At 36.2% G+C, this 22023-nt stretch overlaps 1 protein-coding gene across 7 annotated transcripts in view; it reads right to left on the reverse strand.

Annotated features, from left to right (window-relative positions):
• Positions 1-2039: 2039 nt before the first annotated feature.
• LRBA (LPS responsive beige-like anchor protein) overlaps positions 2040-22023 on the reverse strand; it is a 372868-nt gene continuing 352884 nt past the window's right edge. For all 7 annotated transcript variants that reach the window (XM_040699152.2, XM_040699153.2, XM_015276673.4 and 4 more), the window contains 4 exons: positions 13507-13608; positions 12052-12266; positions 5784-5935; positions 2040-3598 (listed from right to left, as the gene is read on the reverse strand). In XM_040699152.2, coding sequence (XP_040555086.1) covers positions 3508-3598; positions 5784-5935; positions 12052-12266; positions 13507-13608 — 560 coding nt within the window. In that variant the 3' untranslated portion in view covers positions 2040-3507. The remainder of the gene's footprint in view (positions 3599-5783; positions 5936-12051; positions 12267-13506; positions 13609-22023) is intronic.

The raw sequence follows: 22023 nt of genomic DNA on the forward strand, positions 1-22023 counted from the left end.
TCCTAACCCCATCCAGGAAAGCTCACACTGGTTTAGAGCAGCACACACAGAAGAGCTCATCTCTGCTTTTGTTTTGCTAGGATGCAGTAAGCTTCTCAGAAACAATACAGTCATCTTCTATTCCCTTTGAACTATTTTAAATGTAGGAGCAAAACAGACATGCCCTAGCAGCAGCACTCATGACATGTCAATGAAAATGAAACTTGGCGTGTAAAGCAGAAAAGCTATAATCCAGACAGACACCACACCTAGCCTATTCTTACTCAACATATCTAATAGCAATTACGTCCTCACTGAAGTTGCAATAAAAACTCATTTCCCACACAAGTCCTGGTTTTGGCTTTCATGTTGCTAGTATAAGAAAAGAAAAACAATTTTTGTTCCACAACCCCAGCCCTCTATGAAGCACACAGGGTTTTTATTGTTGTTGTTTTCTGTCTAACAACTGAAGAGACTCCATTGTTGCTTAAAAACGCCCAGCCTGACCACACACATTAACAGCACCACAGCAGGAAAGAATCTCCAAAACATCTCAAAACAGAAATCCACATCATCTCTCATCAGATCTTGTACCACTCACATCAGCAATTTGCACAAGCCTAGAACTGATTGCAAGCTACTTAAGCCCAGTATTTCCCCACAAACCGAACTCCCAACAACAGAAAGTGCTGCTTTCCAAAATACCACCCATAAACCCCAATTAAAAAAAAAAAAAAAAAAAGCCATTTGAACTCACCAGAACAAAAGGAGGCCCAGACTGCCAGGTAAAAAACACCATTCAGAAATGTTCCCTCTACCTTTTGAGGAAATAAAGAACTGGAAGAAGAAAAACTGCTCTACTCTCTTCCAGAACATTCTGCAAGTAAGAGCCAGCTCAGGTGCAGGTTGATGACTGGCACTTATTGATGTCTCTCTGTGCAGGCAGGAGCCTGACACAGGTGCTGCTCTAATGAGACAACCTGATTAGCTGCAAAATTAACCCTTTTTTGCCACGCCAGCATAAATTGCATGACATGGACTAGCACAAACAGAGCTGACATCCCAGGTAGGAGTCCCACCACCAAACACTGTGCTCGAGGTGCGTGCTTACCATGGAATGAGAGGCTTCTCCTGCTCACTGCTGCCTCCAGCCAAGCAGCCCAGACATGGAAGGTCTTCTCAGCCTCGCTCCTGGAGATGAAGGTGAAGATTTCCTTGTCCACAAGAGACCTACAGCACTTGTGATGGGCACAACCTTATGCTGCAAAGGAAAACATTCTGCTTCCTAGAGGAGTACTTTCTGCCATGGCACAGCTGCCATTGGTATGCACCCACCAGTTGGATTCAGCTCACCATGGCACCAGAACCCACACAGATGCAGTCACCTGTGCACTTTGGAAAGGCAGTTAATGACCAATGGGGCCTCTTCTACAACAACCAAGCTCACACAGGTGCTCGCTGGCATGCTTACTTACCAAACCAGCTCCCCATGAAACATTTTGGCTTTAAGATCACAGACTATCACTTCTATCAATAACTAATGTTTCCTAGGTCAGAAGAAGATTATAAAGAGAACATTTTCAGTATTTCCACTTGACAAGATACATCTGGCCACACGAACAACATTTCCTTTTTTTGCTTCCACTTGGTATACCAAACCCACTCTTGGCTTGAGAAAAATTCAAAATGCATTTCATTTTCCTCTCAAAATGTTCACATAAGGAGATAATTAAAGTTGTTGAACTCAAGGAATTGTGCAGTACAATTTTTTGTAACAAATCTTACTGCTCTGTATACCAGGTACTTACCACAGACGTTACTTATCACAGACATAACTGCAGCCTTTGCTTAATTAGATCATCCTTCTGCTACACAAAACATATAAAAGTAACTTTACTGATACCACAATAACCATATCAGTTTAAAATGCAAAACACAGAAAACTTAATCACCATTGCATAAACAGCAGGAGTACTTTTAAATGTGTCAGCCACAGCACCTGTTTTCTCTCTTGTGAACAAAATTGAGCCACAAGAACACAATACATTCCAATGAAGCTCTCAATTACAAATGCAATTTTATTTAATTTCTTCACTCAAACTGAATTTTCTCATTCCAAATCTTTACTTAAAGAGATAGTAGCTAAATGCTTGCTTAGAAAAACAGGAACTGCTCTAGTAGGCAGCTAGAGAAATGTATGTATCGATACAGATAGGGAATGTAAATTTCAACTGATAGATCACAACATACAAAGAAGATATTTTTATGCAATACAGACTTACAAAACAATAACAGTTCTTTTCACAAATATTTTCACAGAGTTCTGCACAGCAATCTTGTAGAAAAGTAGATTTGTGCAACACCAAAATAACTTATTGTTCCTTAATATAAATTATTTTTTCATTTCCTAAAAGAAAGAGAATTTCATAAGATTGGACAGGACCTGACTAGTTTTGGTGATAGCAAAATATAAAAGATGTTCCTGCCATATACAGAAAAAGGAACACGGTGTGTGCTACAGTATTGCAGGGGTCAGTTCTGGACAAACAAGAAGAGCAACCTGCAAGTCTACTGCTTCTGCTGCTGTAGAGAGGCTGTGCACCAGCAAACATTTGTCTTTCTAGTGCTTTCACAGTCAGACAGCAGAAGTGTGCTTTGGTAAATGCACCTATTTAAAAAAAGAAAAAGAAAAACAAAAACCACACACAAAAAAACCCTGCTTCTGTGGGTTTCTGATTGGAGCTTAAGGCTCTCAATAGCCTTCCTGATTTTGAGGAACAATCTACATTTTGGTGTGCTTTGAAGGAGATGCCAGGTAAAAACTGGAAGGATTCACACTCGATGCAACACAAACTCTGTTGCTCTCTTAACTGCACGTTAACATACGACTAAAAAAGAACTAATTGTCTAGGCCTAGGTACATGCCTGAATATTAACATTGATGGAAACCATTTGCAAAGTTTAACATTACATTAACCATAATTTAAATATTACTATTGATTTTCAGAAATGTCAGTGCTGATGTAGTACAATCATTTGGAAAAGTACAAGACAAAGTATAGGATAGATAGTACAGATTAAAACTCCCCAATCGTAATTCATTTCCATTACGTTAAAATCATATATTCTTCAAAGGTATAGATAAAGCTTCAGGTGGAAAAATCTGTTTCTTCATGACACAGCTAGAACGTGAGTTTTAACTGACTTTATTTTAGGTTTCTTTTACATACAGGGATCAAAATAGACTTCTCATTGTGACTAAAAATATAGATTTTTAACTACAGAACCCAGCAGCCATTTTTCTGCTTCGCCGCCCTTCCCCCAAAAAAGTCAAGCAAAGTCTACAAAAATAGCGATTAACTTTAAAAAATAGGTTGCTTCTCCCAGCAAATTTAAGTTACATTCAGATAGGATATAGCTATTTATAAGGAGCAATGTTGTGACAGGACACCAAGGGAGGCATGCTATGGCCAGTCTCATTCCGACAACAGCCACCCACATCAGTGCTAACTGTGGTCTCTGCGAAGATCAGTATCTGGTTTGATATTCATGATGCCAACGATTGAAGTCATTGTAGAAAACCACTATGCTCCCCGATGCCATCCCGGTCAGTATGCACCTGCGGAAACACAATACCATGTTAGTCAGCAAACCACTGTGTGATCAGGTGCAAGTCAGCACGCCAAAGGAGTACGCCAAGACAGGTACAGGAAGGCAGCTGGAGCTGGAAGGGCTTACCAGGCAGAAAAGTCGGGCTTTCCAAGGACTTCAGCAGGCTGAATTTAGCTAACGCTGACATCTGCACCGGCACTGACAGAAGATTTATGGATCTCAAAGTGTACAAAACACCATGCAACAGTTTGTACGGGTGGCCTGAAGCCACAATTCACTCAAAAGTCAGACAACAGGATTGTTTACCAGCACCGCTGTCCTGCAAGGCCTCTTGAAATTATTGTTTGGCTTGCTTATTTGTTTTCTTGGGGAGTATGGGAGTAGGATGAAGTAGTGGTGAAGGAGCAAAGTGGAGAAGGGCTGGGAGACACATTTCATTCAATCTAGCCTTCCCCATTCAATCCTTGAAGGAACTGGATGTGGGCACAGGCTTTCAGCTGGCCATGTAAGCGTTCAGGTTGGAAAGCAACTTGAAGGTTCTGAACATTCCTGCAGTCACTACCCCACTGAGGTGCTCATACTTTCTAAATTACAAACATTACTACTAGAGATAATTTACACCTCTTTGAAAAACCACAATCCTGACAGAGCAGGCAATAAAAAAGAGCTTCCGTATGATCATTTCCACTCTTTCATACTTAAGTGTTAAGGAAATCAAGGGTGAAATGGCATATAAAACCCTGGCATTTTGGGAAAAAAAAAATTCTCTAAATGAAAAGGAAATATCAGAATGAAAAGCTGCAATTTTTCCTTCACAACAAAGATGAAATATGAGATCATCAAAACACTGTGTTTTGATGATGTCACTATTTCATTTCAATAGAATCCTTTTGATTGTTTATGTATTAGATTAAAACTTTTCTTACACGCCACCTATCAAACATATACATTCTATATTCGTGCACACTGAAGCAATTAAACCCTCTTCTGCGTTTCTGTGTCTGCAAACCCAAAGTAAATGGGTTAAATTTATACATGCTCCCATTAAATTTCAGTTCATTGACATGCAAATATTATGATACCATGCCATTTTAATTACAGCTTGCAGATTCTCTAACTGTAAAACTGTATACATCTTCAGGAGTCTAAAATTCAACAGCTGTACATCAAGCTTTTGATATACTTTTATCAGCAGTTCATTTTGAATGGAATAGGGTTTTTTTTTAGTGAACCGCCTATAGTGTCTAATTATGCTTAACAAGAAGAAGTTGAATGTTTAACTGAAGTCCACAGATTCTGCTGGCTTGTGTTTTTTTCAGAGTTTATTTTATATTGTGTGTTAGAAATAAAGTCCAGGAAAAGTTCAAATGTTCACTATGGAATATTTCATTCAGTATGGACTTCCACTTCAGTGGAAGGTTAAGAGAGTCTCATCTATATGCTTTACTGCACAATGTAGACACTCCTAAGTGATTTAGATCAAGCCTCCTTGAAACGCACACAGAAACTCCAGTAAGCACACAAATGAGAGACAATAAAAATCTCACCCATCAGCTAGAAGTGTACAAATGAAGTTATAAACATCCTATAAACAAAGAGTACTTTTGTAATAAAAACAACAGCTTTTAAGTATAGCAGCATTGGCTAATGCAATGTAAAAATACAGTTAAAACCTAATTTGATTGTCTTCGGTAGAAGGAATCTTTGAGGAGGGTCATGATTTATATAGATAGAATCACTTTTCTGGAAATTAAAATTAGCATTTACTTCACAAAACTGTGGATATGTAGTCGGAATCTTACTGTGCAACTGTTTTAACTGGTTTATTTTTAACGAGAAGATCTGGAATTAGGAATGTGGTTTGCATCAGAAGTGCAAGAAGAAACATAAAAAGCACATATGTAACCTTCCACCTTCAACTGACCCATACCATACAAGCACAGGCCAATACTCCAACCTGTTTAGAAAGTCTGCCTTTCTTACACCTTCTTCATTCTCAGCAAGAGATGAAATCCTCAAAAAGATTACCTGCCCTACACATGACACTCTAGAAATAAACTGATGTAAGTAAAGAATTTTCAATATAATCATCAGGACCTAAGATACACAGAAAATCAGAAGAAAAAAATATATAATTTCACAGTAAAAATGTAGTCTCTGAAATTCTTGTAAAGACCAGACTTTGCTCTAACCTTTGGTCATATGACAGGGCCATAGATCGGATTCCAGCATCACAGCCTGGGTAAGCAAAAAGCTTCTTCAGGTCCCACATCTGCCACACCATGACAACTCCATTGTCTCCACCTGTAAGCAGATACTGTCCATCTCTACTCAGCTGGATTGCCTGAGGGAAAATCACATGGATATTTGTCAGGTAAATATGAGTTTCTTTTCTTCCTCCTCTTACTTTTCGTAAGAGGTTTCATACTGACAGCTGGAGATTTGATACCAAAACAAGCTTTTGGGAAACAAGCTGTTATTATTCTAGACAGCACTATTTAAGTTTTACCTTACCTGTGATTTACTCCATATTCCAAAGATTTAATATAAGCTCAACTAAGGAAACGTACTCTTCTAACTAGCTAGATATACAAGATTCAGCAGCACTGGCATTAAAATACAGTATCCGATGTTCCCCCATGTGCCTTTAATACTAGTCCAAGTAGATGCTGCCCTGACTGGCAAAGGGCTCAATGATGGAGGGAACTGAAATGGTATAAAAATTACAAGAACTATTTTTGACTGGCATTGTTAGATTCCTGCTCTGGACTAGGAGGATAATGATTTGCCCTTGATAACGGAGACTGTCTCTTTTCATCATCTATCCTGAAAGGGCCTGTGACAAACTCACTGGTTTATACTTTGATTTTGCTTGGACCATAAGCACTGATGGCAAAACTGCATTTGAAAACTTGGGACCCAGATCATACTGAAAGACTGGACATCGTTAGTTTGCACAGTTAAGACTTTTTAAAACAAGTTTCTCATCTGCTTCAACGTTTCTTACATGCTGCTGGAAAAATAATGATAAATACTGAATACCTGGAGGAAAAACAACTTTCCTCACTTACGTGACAACTATACCACGATACTACCTGATATCAAGATGACTGTGAAGCATAACAAATACTGCTTCAAAAGGGATTTTGCCAGTTTAAAGAAACCAAAAATATTAAAAGAATTACCTTGAACTTTTATTAAAATAAAACTCATCCTATAGGGTCAGACAGATTATGATCCATCTAACTCAGTATTGTGGGCTAGATGCTGTAAAGCCGGCAACTCTACGTTCCCTTCACCTTGTGCTCCCTGGCACCCACAATCACTGATCAGGAATTTCAAAAAGTACGTCTCTGTTCATTCCTCTTAGTATCTGTTTATGGACCAAGTCCATAATAAACTCAGCCCTACTACACCTGACCCTACCCATTTCTTGACTCCATTGCCCCTACTTCCAATTCATATTTTCCATTCCCGCTTTCTGCCACTTCTTGCCTTTTGCTGGTCTCTGACAAGTTTCTACTTTCTCACCTCAAATTCTCTGGTCATTTTGTTCCTGCAAGCATCTTTTTATTCTGTCCTTGGTTCTATCCTTCATTCCTTTCTTCTGTGCTTCCCCTCCCTTTCCTATCCCCATTCAGGTTCACTTCACCTCATTTTTTATTATGGAAATTTTGTGCTGCTCACTGTTGGGTTGATCATTGCGGGGAAAAATCTGCATTTCCTGCTTTGCTGGACTGCATGTGTTCAGTATCAAACATATATGCTATGCATTACCTCCTGAGACTTTTCAAAGATGTGCAAATTGCCCAAGATTGGGCAGCTTTTCAAAAATACGCAAGTCCTTCACACCAGAACTAATTCTGGATAAATTTCAACTTCCTTGACACAAGGCAGAGAGCCACAAAACTTTTCAACAGAACAATGTAAGCTTTGAAATTCTAAACAAACCTATCTGTACAAAAACATACTACAAAAAAAAACTGAACCACTGTCAGTAGAATGCAATGAAATGCCTGAAGATGGTAGTCCACAAGCAAAATTCTAGCTCAGAAGTTTAAAGGTAGGAAACAGAGAAAAAATTGAACTCAGGGTCTTGAAAACACATCCCTCTGTGCTGAAATAAGTATTTTGGTATTTACAACCTCTGATTCAACTGTTTTCCAGAATGCAAAGCTTCGACTGTGATTTTCAGTTCCTCAGAAAGAGGAAGTTGTTGGCTTTTAATATCCAGGATATATAAAGCCCATACCACAAACATGGGAGAAATTAAATCACAAAAAAGTTACACTCATTAACAACATTAGCAACATTAAAGTGTTTATACAGACTGCTGACAAGCCTAGAAATCATAATAAACAGTCAGTGCAAGATACTGCTTCATGAACAGCAATAACTGAAGTCAGACACATGCCTATCTGTATTTTTTGGTACTGCTGTACTCTATTACTAGGTTGCTGAATACGTCCTTTAAGAATTACATGATGTACAACACTTAGACTAAGATAGAGTTTCTCTAGGTGACTTTATATCATCAATTTTGAGTGTTCGCTGTAACAACTCCCAACTAATCATAATGAATCACACTGCTGTTATTCCACACAATAACTTTAAGATGAATGTAATTGAAATAGCAACATATACTGTAAACAAAACGTGGGGATAACACTGAAATAAACAGATGATAAACCTATTCCATTTGTGTTTTGGATTAAAGTGACAACACATACACACACACTTAGAAACAGCAAAGCAGAATATGGTTTTTATTTAACCATACCTACCTATGAAAAGCTGATTGCTAACACAAGTGAGAGCTCAGTAGCATAAGTGGAACCTTCTCCCACAAAAACAAATGTTCCTACCACAAATAATTTCTGCCATTATTTCTACCAGCATACAAAAATGTGCAAAGCACCTCCCAAAGCACAGCCCCAAGAAGCTGGAAAATTTATTTAGAGACACTCTAACAAGAGTATAACAACTCAGTGAGAAAGGTGTAGAAAACAAACTTGGGATAAGACAGCAAAAATTACCTAGAACTTGTATGCACTGAGTAGATGATCATGAGATCTAGCATACCACACACGATTATTAAAAAGATTATTCATTAGAAGGAAAAAATCAATATAGAGTGGGGTTTTCTTTATAGCAATGGCAATCTCCTAAGGGTATTTTCAAACTGAAATGAAGACCATGACAAATAATTATTTGCTACACTTATAAAATTCAGCTGATGAAAATCCATTAACCTTCTGGTCATGGTTCACTTGAATTTTATACTTGAGGCTTTTACTGAAGAAATGCTATATTAAAAGGCAAATTAAAGCCATTAATCTTTAACTCTTCCACTACCTGTATAATGCAGTGGTTTCTTGTGATCTTTTGATTAAATAAAGTATAGGCTTTGAACCTTTACTAATACCTATGTAATTTTACTAAGTCATTGGCTTGTCAGGAAGACAAGATGTTGAATTATTTATTTTTATTGTTTATTAATAAATAGCCACTTGCCAGCCTCAGCATATATATGAATGAAGGAATGAATGAAAGAAAAAGGTCACCCTGTCAACATTTCAGTTTCATGGCATGCCCTTCAAGATTTAACAAACGAAAGGATGCTTTTACTCCCAGGTACTCCAACTGGCATAGAAGAAGGCATGAATCAATTTTACTGTTCTGCTTTTCCCTAGTGCCATTTAACTGGGGTTCTGCTAGGTATGAAACTGAAACGCCTCTGCAACTAATCACTCTCAAAACATGAGGTTCAGACTCTCAAATAATCCCCAAAGCACACAATCTCAGCAACGTTCTAAAAGCAGCATTTCTCACTTATATTTCCTTGGAAAGTCTCAAAACTTTGCACAAATCCTTTAACATCTCAGATTTTTTGAAAGGCAGTGCTTTGTGAAAAGGCAGAGCTGACACAGTGACAGTGCTGGCATACAGCAGCAGAAGTCTTGTGGGCACTTCCACATTTCAAAACAGACTCAGGAAAAAGAAAATAAATTGGTTCCTCTGGGTGAAACAGCACACAGCCTTTGTTTAAGGTAAAATAACTTTAACTCTCAGAACAAGCAGACTATTTAGAGTTAAGTTATTCATTAAGATATCTAAACATTACATGGTAGATGTACTGCGATATGCCTAAGCTCCACTGAGCAATACAGTGTTTAAAACAAAAACAGGTGGAAGACATTGATTAGACCAAATTTCCCCAGAGCATCTGAAATTTTTCTAGCAGTTTCCTGGCACAGGAATATGGGAAAATTAGAATGTTGTTCCAACATCATTATTGAATGCTGCTATTTTGTCAATAACATTCTGAAATGCAAGTCCATAATGACACAGGCAGATATAAATATAAGAATTTTGCTTTACAGATTCAACACTTATGACCTTTTCCTTCCCTTTTCTATCCTTTTTGAGGAAAAAAAAAAAAATAGTGTTTCATTGCAGCCCATGGTTAGGGACTATTCATTTTAAATGCCCCTACTTTAATTATGCTGTTGCCACTTGCCTTCTAACATGATATAGAGCAGAAGCATTGGGAAAAAAAGGCTTTAGATTGTTTAAGTATAAAGCCCAAGTGGGACCACTGGGAGAGAGAGAAAACAAAACAAAACAAAAACAACCCACTGTACATATGTAACTCTGGCCAACTGAGAGCAGAACTTCCATTGCCTCCAGCAACATTCCCAAAGCTGTGGGTACTGACTGAAACACTACAGAAATTGTTTTAGGCAGCGAGGGATTCTGAGATATTTTACAGATTTCCTTCCCTGACTGACAACATAATCACAACCCAAAGTGGCAGATTACCAACGTTACTATTGTAAAAAGAGAAAACATTGTGATATGTACTTGCTTTATGGAAGAACTAAGGTGAAGAGTAGGCTTAAAATTTCAAAAGCGTTTGTACAAGAACAGCCAAAGGCGCAATTGCAGAGAAAGGAACAAAGATTAAAAATTGAAGCAAGAGTTGACATTAATTTGGAGAAATGGCCTGGGGCAGAAATATACACATTCCTACTTCATTTCCCTAGCCTCACATCTGTACTTGTGGCTGCCACAGCATTCAAAGATTGCACACCCCCTCACCCACTGCAGGCCTCTCACTGTGGAAAAGAGACCTACACAGAGATTTATTTCTGCTTATACCAGCACCACTGTACCTGACGTTTCGAAAACACAGGGTTGTTGGATTAACTGAATACAGTATACAACAGAATTTTATTGGGTTTTAAGTGGAATACAATACAAGAGGCATTTTCTTCCTGAAAAAACTATTACAAATAAAGGAAGAGAAAGCTTTGTGAGGGCACTACTGGAAATCACAGCAGCTGAGTTGCTGGGCACTTCCATCAGATTTGGTAAACTCACTTGGAGGCATAGTAGTGCTACATGAACAGAAGTCTTCTTTGGCTGAGGGACTGTGGGAGTCTCCTGCCTGGAGATCTCCCAAAGCCGCATGGACATGGGCCTGGGCAGCAGCTCTGGGTTGCCTTGCTGAAGGCTGGCCTGATGGACCCAGTGGACCCTTTCCATCTCAGCCATTCTGTGACACAGACTACTGGCATATGAACCATAGCTTCAGATAATTCAGGTAGCCTGAATGCTGACCCTGCAGTGTGATCTTGCTTCGTGTCTTCGTTAGATTTCTACTAGATTTAAAAGTGCTTATTCATTTTCTTTTCTTTTTCATTTTCCTTCCTTCTCTTCCTTTCCATTCACTTTTGTTCTCATTCACGGACAAAAGCGTGAATAAGTAAAATACTTTTTTGATACTTCTGCTTCACTGCAGGACAGCTGCCAGGTTCTGCTCTGCTTCATAGGTACTATGTCACAGGAACTGTCAAAAGACCTACATTTTGTATTAGCAAATAATGTCCATAACACCATGAACTTAAAATACCCCCTGCATAGTTTTGGACTTGCTCCATGTCTTGAACCTAGCTGCCTGGTCAGCAAGTGTCAAAGACACTTCTAAGGGCTAAAGAGCTGATGTATAGACGTTGGTCTGTAAATTTCCTGCAGCTCAGCACAACATACTCTCTCAAACTAAGATGAAGGAATTGTAAACAGAGATGTCAAAAAAAAAAAAAAAAAAAGGAAAGGAAAGCCAACTTTGAAAATAGCATATCCAACAACCTCCTGTCTTTAGACTCAAAATAAAGAAATAGTCTGACTTCAGTTGACCAGCAATTAGAAGTATTTGTATTCTTCCATTCAAGAAAATGCCTACAGGCTATTCCTTACCATATAAACAGAGATATTCTAAAATAAAAAGTAGTACATTTGTAGTGTTTTCTTCCCTTAAGTATGAATGCTGCTATTATGGTGTAATACTGTATGTTTTTATGGTCTATCTACAGAAAGAAACTCTACACAACTCCAAAATAGACAGCTTTTTCTGATACTGGAACTGAAAGCTCTTTGCACACATTTGAATACACTTACCCTGATCTTGTCATCCGTTTCCATAGTGGCTTGAAGTCTCCCATTCACACTGAATACACAAAAAAGGCCATTTTCATAATATATGACACATTGGCCTTCCCTTGAAGCTTGAATAAGTTTCGGTCTCAGGCAATTTTCAGGACCTTCTAATGTTTCAGGACCTTCTAATGTCCTCAGCAAATCTCCATTCATAGAATGTATGAGACATGGTCCTTCTGTGAGAAAGAATAAAAACTTGAGACATTGATTCACATGCTCAGTTAAAAACTGTGTATTAAAACATAAACAATGGCTTCTAATTAAGTAATCAGGATTATTTATATATATATATGTATCTGCATACATATATATATATAATGGTATTTGTGTGTGTATATATATAGAATATGATACTATGTACATTTATGTATATAATTATATGCAATATATATTTGGGGGCTCGGACTGGATGATCTCCACAGGTCTCTTCTGATCCCTCCAATTTTCTGATTCTGTGATAATATATTGTAATGAATTGTACCGTGTTTAAGTGGAAAGCCTACGACTGTAAGAGTGCCAGGGTATAAGTAGTTTTGTCCCTTAAGGAACTTTGTATTAAAGTATTTTAGAGCACTTGAAAGATTTTGTTTTGTGGATTTCCTTTTAAATTTGGTAGTAATGAATCCTAACACAAGACATAACAGAATGTGAAGCTAAGTGTAATGAACTTTCATACGTATTAATGCTAAAAGTATACTGTCTTGTACTAAGATTTTAACCCATATATGATTCACTAAATATATGCTCGTTAATACATTCAGAAAAAATAACTAATTTGCTTTTAGGCCACAAGTGTTCATATGCATAAAACAGCAGCTTATACAGATGCATACAGTAAGTACAGGCAACTTATTCTGAAAAGGTGTCTCAAAGTAAGAGCTTTGGTAAGTACTAAAGCAGGAAGATCCTAATTCTAAGAAATTTTGAGTTAAAAAATAAGAGCTTGAGAAGAATTACTACAAATTTTGCTTGGTTGTTTATACATATATTAATGCTTCATCTAAAATACAAGACAGTGCATTCTCTTTCTGCTGAATCTAACTTTTGCTTTTCTTTATCCATGACAAAAAGAAAGCCAACTACAATAATGCATTTTTCACTGTCCTGACAGTCAAAAGCTGGATCCAACTGTATGCTATATGCAATTACACTGAATAAGCAAACAAAAATAAATGTAATCAGTATGCTAGAATAGGAAAACTGATGTGGTTGCCTCTTGTAGATGTCAGAATAGCTTATAGTTCTAATATGTGTACAAAAGAGGTTTTAAATTCACTTAAATTCTGTAACAACTAAAACAAGGTTAAAAATAAAAACAGCATAAAGTTAATCAAATCTGTCACCTGAAACTATTTTCCTTTTTGCATTATGACTGTGGCTTTATGAACAGAAAGAAATGGACATCAGCTTCCTTACCTTTTGAACCACTTATTACTAAGCCAAGCTCAGCACAAATGGTAGCACAGGTGATCTCATAGTCATGTCCTGTCAAAATGGCTCGAGGAGTTGCAAAATCACCTTCAGTGGAAAAACAATAAAAGCAAGCTGTGGTTACAATCTGTTTCCAAAATCACCACTTTCAATCACTGAAGCATCTTTAGTTTTCTTGCTCTTGGAATTCATGTTCCCTGCAAATCATTTCTATTGCACTGCTTGCACTTGCTTGTTTTGTACTCATATCTATATAGTGTAGCAGAAGTATAGTACAGGAATTCAGTCTTACTTAACACACATTCATGTTTGTAGTTAAAAACTAGCACATGTTGGAGCACACAGACTTGTAAGAGGTAAGCAAATGTTACAAGCAACTTTAGATGGTTTTATACTTTCACCCACAGGTCATTCTCTGGATCACCCTCTTTTAGAGTGGTAGCATTTCGTAGAAAGCATGATGTTATTTTTGTATTACCATATAATCATTTCATTCAAAGCATTTCATGAAACATTTAAACTCTAAAGAACGTCTCCTTGGAAACATCAGTTTAGTTCAAAAAGGATTAAGCTAGTTTTGAAACTGCAGGAACTGCTTCCCAATAAATGATGATATAATTCTTGTGAGACGCCAACTAGGAAGACAGGTATTAGCAAAAAAAAAAAAAACTTTTTTTTTTTTAATTTCAAAAACAGGTGATAGATTTACCAAGGCTGAGAATACTAATAGGGCCAAACCACTTCATTTGGCATCATTCAAATTGTATTTGAGGCTGTAACTTTTTAAAAGATAAAAAGATCACAGTATCATTAGTTGGTCCATATAGAGCCTCAACAATACCAGAAATAGCAGTTCTTTGGCTTACCAGAAATTATGTAACACGTTTAAACAAGTAGCTATCAAGACCCTGCTTGCGTACAGAGAGAAGCAGCACAGATCTGTGGGTTCATACATAGAGGCTAGGCTTATTCTCAGCAGTTTACATCATTAGTCAGGCCATTTGCAACAATCCCCAGAGCATCCAAGCATCTGCCACATTCAAATTGCTTTTTAGGAAAGGTCAGAATCTACAACCAAGTGCCAATTCGAGGATTTTAACATTGCAAAATCATACTTATTCTCCAGTTGCCTTTAAAATTTGTATCTATAATACAAACTTTGGAAAAGTAACTAAATCAGTTTTTCCTTAGATATATACATGCACAATAAATATATGTGTGCATGCACACACACACACATTCAAATATATGTTATCAGCATTTAAAATCTGTAAACGCTTTGGAGCAACTCGCTGAATTGTCCCTAATCTCTCAATAAATAATTACTAAAAGCTATTGATTCTTCTGCATGCAATGTTTTGCAAAACACACTCAAACCCAGTAACTATGGCAGAGTTTAGAAGCAAAGGAAAAACTCCCAACAAATTAGAAGCATAAGGGTAGACTTGATGACCTTCATGTAGTTCTCATGTGAGTGACGACAAAAACTCACAAACCTTTTAGAGAAAGTTTGCTCTATTGAAGTTTCCTCACCTATAGACTTGACAGGCACCTCAGGAGGTTCATAAAAGAACATCGTAGGTAATCCACAAATACACACCAGTTTAGGGGAAAATGTAACAGTAACCATTGTAGTTACAATTCAATCCTTTCGAGCCAATTATTTCTCTCCACTGACCCCAAGCTATAAGGCAGTAGGAAGCTTTATGCATGTGAAGCTTTGTTAATTGTGTTTCTTTTAAGTGAGCTACCTGCACTAGCAAAGCTTTAGAGTTTGGGCTTTCTTACTTTATATTCAGAAATCACATTTATCAAATATGTGCACAGATCAGCAAGGAATGAATCTAACTATATATTACATATATTAATTTTAAACTCTGATTTTAAAACTTCTGAAATCAGAGAATGTGCAACACTGTAGTGGAGATAATGAAAATAAGATGTTGGAATTTGAAGGACTTATTAGAAGCAATGTCTGAATGAAGTATTAGGAGTTGCAGACAAACAAAATCCTTGCAGTACAATTTCTGCTTACAACAACTACATTACATGTTGTGCTGTGAGTAATATGAGCAAAAAACATAGGAAAGATTTTTTTTTTTAAGTAGAAATTGGGCATATATATTTATCACAAGCCACAGAAAAGAACAATTATGTAATACTGTTGGTCCTTTTAGAATTTGGACTTGGCTTCAAACATAAAAGAGTACAAATCCATAGGTGGCATTTCATAAAGGATATCCGCGGTTTACTAAATTACATTTAAGAAATAATTTAATGCAAAGAAAAAAAAAAGAAATACAAGAAATTGCAACAGTATCTTTAAATAAATTAGGACTTGAATAAATACTGTAAACCAGGAGTCCTGTGAAAAGTCAGGCTGACTCCTTTGATAAGAATGTCAAGCATTCAGGGGTTTCCAAGCCTCTGATTTTCCAAATAATGGGGTCAACTTAAAAGCTGGTCGTAGAGCAGAACAGATTTCTTTAAAAGCTTTTAAACTGTTACTGCTTCAGAAGATTGTCATGGTTTTCAATAATGCAAAGAGAAAATTTTATTTTGTTGCTGGTTTAAGGGGCACCACTTCAAACTTTTCCGAATTGTTTTAGGGGAACAGGCTTGCAGACCTTTTGAAAAGCTGGGGAAGTGACTTCAAAGGGAAAAGAGTCTTTGTCCGTTAAGCAGGTTTACGACCACTGATGCAAACCCTAACTAAGGACTGAAAAGAATACTCAGTGCATCTTTATGGAGATCCTTAAGGAAGATGAACAAGTCAAATGAGATTAAAGATAGTTCAAATCCTAGCACTAATATCCAAGACACAACAGCTTTACAGATGTGCCTTTCTCAGCATAGTATATAAAAATATCCCTAATCTATACCATTGCTGGCTCGCTACTTGCAATTGAATGCTGCAAGAATCTTAATGTCACATTCACATTGCAACAAACGTCATCAGTGATTTATTTTAAGCCACAGGAAGTATACATGGACTTATTTCCAAGTAATGGACAGAATACAGTAACCATTCAAATTATTTTAAAAGGGTTCTCATACATTTCAATAAATTTCTGCAAAGCTGCTTTGCCACAAAAAAATAACATGAAATACCACTCCTTCCTTAGGTGATTAAAGTCTATTTTACATCATAAAACACGAGCAGCAGAAGATAAAAGAATAGCACATGATATCATGTCAGTTAATGGTGACATTTCACTGAATAAATGTTAGGTGTTTGCAACCTATGTTCACAAAGGAACAATGGGATTATGGCAAAGTCAAAACTTTCTGCTGTTTAATGACATCCAGAAATGCTTTACTGAGTAACAAGAAATTGGTTTGTGTTGCTGAGTCTCTCTCCAGTATTTTTTCAGCTCTGCTGATGTTACATGAGAAAACAGAATCACGACATTTTACGTCCATCAGCAGATTCCTACAAAGACCACTTTCTATGTTTTCAGTACTAAGTCCTAAAAGCTGAGCCAAATATAGGAAAGCATCCAAAGAAAAAATTCTCCATTAAAAAAAAAAAAAAACCAACCCAAAATCATATCTACCTGAAAAAAGTATCTCATTATGAAATACAAGGTACTCTTTCTGGGTGAGATAATATTATGCTTCGGAATAAAATGTAAAATATCTGACTACATTCCTTTTTATGTTTAATGCTGAGAAGACAGTTGATTAGAAGTCACTGACAGCCAAACAGTAATTCTTAAATTATAATTCCATGATTGTAAATGTTGTAGAGTACTTTTAAATGGCATTAAGTGATTTTATGTCAATGTAAAATCTTAATTAAAAGAAGCATCAGTTAACCAAACTACATTTTTACCCACTTCTTCCTAAAATAAATTATTGAATACTTTCTCAGAAGGAAAAATCACCCAAACTCAATTACCTATGCAAAAAAAGTCTTCAAAAAGCATTTTATAAAGGTTGTATTTTTTGAATCAAGAAAATAAAAGGTTTGAATTACATTTGAAAGTACAAATGTACTTACAGAATAGATGATGTTTGGACACAAGTGCTTTCAAGAAAACGTAAGGAAACGAAGAAAACTGCTTTGCTGCTACACTTCTGTGTTGACTGTATAGGAAGCTTCTGAGTTTAATGACATCAGTGATGACAGTCAATTATTATATAAACTCTCTATATTAGCAGTATTTATAGATCCCACACAGTAAACAATTACGTAACAGACAACTGGTTAAAAATCATTTCACTGCCACAGAAAGGCTAGCTCTTTGATGGATGTGACATCCTACTGAAGTGTTATCACACAATACTACCGAAGTATTCTTAAAACTTCACTTTGAATAATCCTTCCTTTGAAATTTGTATTTTTATGTATATATTTTTTTCATTTTATGCGAGAGCTTTATTGTTATCTTGTTCCTCACATGACATTCCATCAGCATATTCTCTCATTCCTTTAACGTTTTTCTCAAACTATTTCCCACCTGTTCCAACTTCTTAAAACAAAAAGTACTACCTCATGCCTCAAGGCAAGATTGCCCTTGGGAAAAAAAACAAACACTTCAACCATACATTATCTGACAAAAAGATCAGTGTCTTTCAATAACATATTGTTCTATCCTGAAACTGAGTCTAAAAACATAAACAGAATAAACCCTATGCTATAGTGTTGCTTAGTAAAGTGGAAAACATTAAATTTACCTTGTTGAATTAATTTCAGTGAATAAAACACAAAGAAGGCTCATTGCACAATTTGTCACATTGTGCAACAAGTGACTAATACTTATTCAGTACTAATATGATAATCTATACACCCTCTGTCAAAAGTGTAGGCTCGCTATGTTTCCAAAATAAACACAGCAAAGAAACAGATTTAACAGGTCTTCATGAAATGAGTATTCCAAATCAGCTTTCAAAAAGCCAATAATCCACAGCCTCTCAATTCCTATACTCTGTGCAAAGCAAAGCTTTCTAGAACCAGTTCACTCTTCCTACGGATTCATCTGCTGGAAGAGCTGGAAGTCATTCAGCAGCACCCCTCCCACCACATACAGACCTTTTTGAAGCCCTGTGAAAATATCTGCAGGTGAATATTCAGGGTCAGTCTACACTAATATTTTAATATTTGCACCATCCCAACTTCATAAACTGCTACTTAAATATCAGCTTTGAAGTTTTAAAGCACTGTCATTTTTGTTTGAAAAAGCTCTAAAACAGCTTTATGAAGGAGCTTTTTTTGCTTATCCTTAAAAAAAATATTTTTTTCTTCATATTTCTCTCTTGTGGTTTACATTTAGAACTACTCCGCTAGTAAGTCCAAATAACAACAATAATAATGAAATAAAGTAAGATCTCAATAGGTAAGGCAAAAAACTATTAGCAGGTATTTCCCACCAAAATATTGCCTACTGCAGAATAGATGCAGGACAAAAGATATTTTACAATATGCTGAAATCGACTGATAGTTTGAAATTTACATATTATTTCATAGTTTGATAAGGAAATAATCTGAGATGTGAGGCTTCATATGAGAATTCAGCTCAATTAATTTTCGCCATTTGAAGATATTAAAATAATTTATTTTGCTTTGAAAGAAGAAAAATGTATTGCTTCACTGCTTTTGTAAGGTTTATTTGAAACCAATGCACCATTTGTGTATTGCACCACATGGATGCTTACTACCTTTTTATATGGATGTACCAAGGAATACTTAGCGTATGCCATCAGTTCAGAGCACACATAAATTAGCTGTCTTTTAAGAGTAAATATTTCAAAACAGATCCTTTTTCAAAGAAGCAGGCCATAATTCTAATTACATACAGCATTCTTGCATTCAGTGGAGTAATCCTTACCTGTGTGGTGCTAGTGGTAACAGACATTCATTCCAGAAACACCAATTAACTTCCTACCCATGTCAGAATTACTGTACAAACCAAACAATTTTTTAAAACATTTAAGCTGGTCATAAAGATTCTAATATATGACAGTCTAGACTATAAAGTATTATTTCTTCTGCATTACTCTGTTTTGTCTTATTTGGGACAGACTTAGAATTGAATAGTCATTTTTCCCGGCAACCAAACAAGGTAAATAAATGTGATATATTAGTACATCACTCCACCACCATGCATATGGTGCACATTAAGGTTGTATTCATTTACCATATGAATATAATTCCTTTTACCACATCAACTATTAGTTACAAGTTGTAAATATAGCATTGTTTTTCCTGGAACGTGAAGGTCTGCATTACATCATGAAGCACTAAATATCCTTATCCTTCTGGAGAGTTTCATGTATATAGTTTTAGTGACACCTGAAGCTGGATACTGCCAAAAAAACAACATCAAAACTCTCTCTGTTTTGAGTCGTGCAGTACACACTGTCTTCACATGTGCCTGAATTGTGCCTCAGTACTTGCTCTATAATATCATCTGCAATTACCTTGATTGACAAATCTTGAAGCACGTTGTCCCTTAGCTAGTTGAAAACAAGGATAATACAGATGCTGTGCATGCTGTAGGAAATGCTTTTAGCCAATACAAATATTTACAGCACACAGACTTACACGTTCTTAAGTGCCAAAACACGTTCTTAAGTGCCAAATCCATACAACTGTTAAAATGCCTTCTGAACCATCACAGAGTACAATTGCAAGTCACTTTCAATGAAGACCTTGCTCTCGTATCTACCTGAAAAATGACTTTTTTGGCATTATATAAATACACAATTACATTGGTTACACAGCATCATCACAGATTCCCAGATATATTCATCCACCTGTTTTAACTCATCGTTTTTTTTTTTTTTTTTCAGTAAAGATTTGGAGGTTTGAACCATCAATTATCTATGATTTATAGAGTATGTGAAGGAATGAGGCCTCAATCTCTTTGAGATCAATGTGTTACAGTTTAAAGAAAGAAAGGACAGTGACCTTTTGTAGCTGTATAATTTAAGGCTCTTTTCTAGGTTCACGAAGATAGTCCCAGGGCTTCCTGCACTGGCTACAACGGTGCCCTGCAAACATACAGGGAACAGTAGGTCCAATTGCAGCATCAGGGCCTCTGTCCACTACGCTTTCATGGAACTTTCATAAACAGTATTGAATAACACAATAAATGTTAGGTACAAGAATATTTAGTGGTTGTTACTCGTTTAAATACATGCTTTGCATATTCTTCTTCGCCTTGTGGGTCTTCTCGATGAAATAAATTTTACTGAATTTGATTTACTGGAAAAATTTAACCCTGCACTTGCTGAAGTTCAAATACAAAAAAACAAAACTATTCCCTTTCTTTTTACAGCCACACTTAACAAAGCACTCCTGACACGTTCCTATTTCAGTTAATAAATTAACCATAATGCATGTATTTTCTCATTATGATGTTAATAAAAAGCTGACAATTATACTAAAAATGAAATTTAAATTTATTCGTTTTTGCACCAAGTATGTCTATATATCTGCATTTGAGACAGTATCTATATACAGTCTCAAATGCACCTTTCAACTCAAGGCCAGAAGATGGTGCTACAGGATTCTTGCTTTACACACAGTGTTGTGCTACTCTGTCCATCCATTTTTGAGAAACAAAGAATATTTGTTGTGTCTGCAGTTAAACAGTGTTAAAATATTACTGAATTATTTACTGGCTTTTTATGAAGGAGGGTACACACAATAATACAACGTATACAAGTCAAAACATAAATGTACCCTTGAACACTGAGCTGTTCTTAAATACTCAGTGCTATACTACCGTAGAACAACTCTCGTTTCTTAACGGACTGACGGCAGTGAATGGCATCGACAGACTTATTAGCCATACAAATTTCAAGAATATTTGAACGTTTGGAGGCTCTGCAGATTTTTAGCTATTATGGTAAACCATTTGGCAGAAATTAACAATATTAATAGCAGAATTTCTAACTAATGCAGTTACAGATCTAAGGACATTATGATACACAGAAAAGGGAATATTGACAAGTATAATCTTTTAACTTTTTTTTTTTTTTTAAGAACCTAAACTCTTATGTAAATAACTTCCAAAAATGGTTTTGTTTGGGAAATAATCATTATATTCTAAATAATTATTTGTGCTATAAACACTTAAAATGTAGAATGTTGTCTGCACTATTAGTATGTGTTTTGAAACAGAAAACAAATGTCCAAATCATAGAGAAACTTGGGAGCAAAGATGTAGGTAAATTCAGGATGAGACTAAAGATGAGGAAGGAGGAAAAGCAGAATTTTTGCTACCTGGTTAACATCAGGCATATAATCTCCTTGAAATGTGTGTGACTATTCATCACATAGAAAGGCAAGCATGTGTGTAAATCTTCATAGATTCAGGTTTACACGATTATTGTGCCTATGACACAACTTTTGTATCAACCAGCGCAGAAATATGTATCAGGATATATTTTCAAAGTTTAAATCACTTGCATTACTGACATAATTAATTACCAAGACTTCATTTACAAAAAGTTTGCATTTTCCAACTGAGAAGTGCATATAGCAGTTCATGA

This window comes from Gallus gallus, chromosome 4 (genome assembly GCF_016699485.2).
Source record: "Gallus gallus isolate bGalGal1 chromosome 4, bGalGal1.mat.broiler.GRCg7b, whole genome shotgun sequence".
NCBI classification, from domain to species: Eukaryota; Metazoa; Chordata; class Aves; order Galliformes; family Phasianidae; genus Gallus; species Gallus gallus.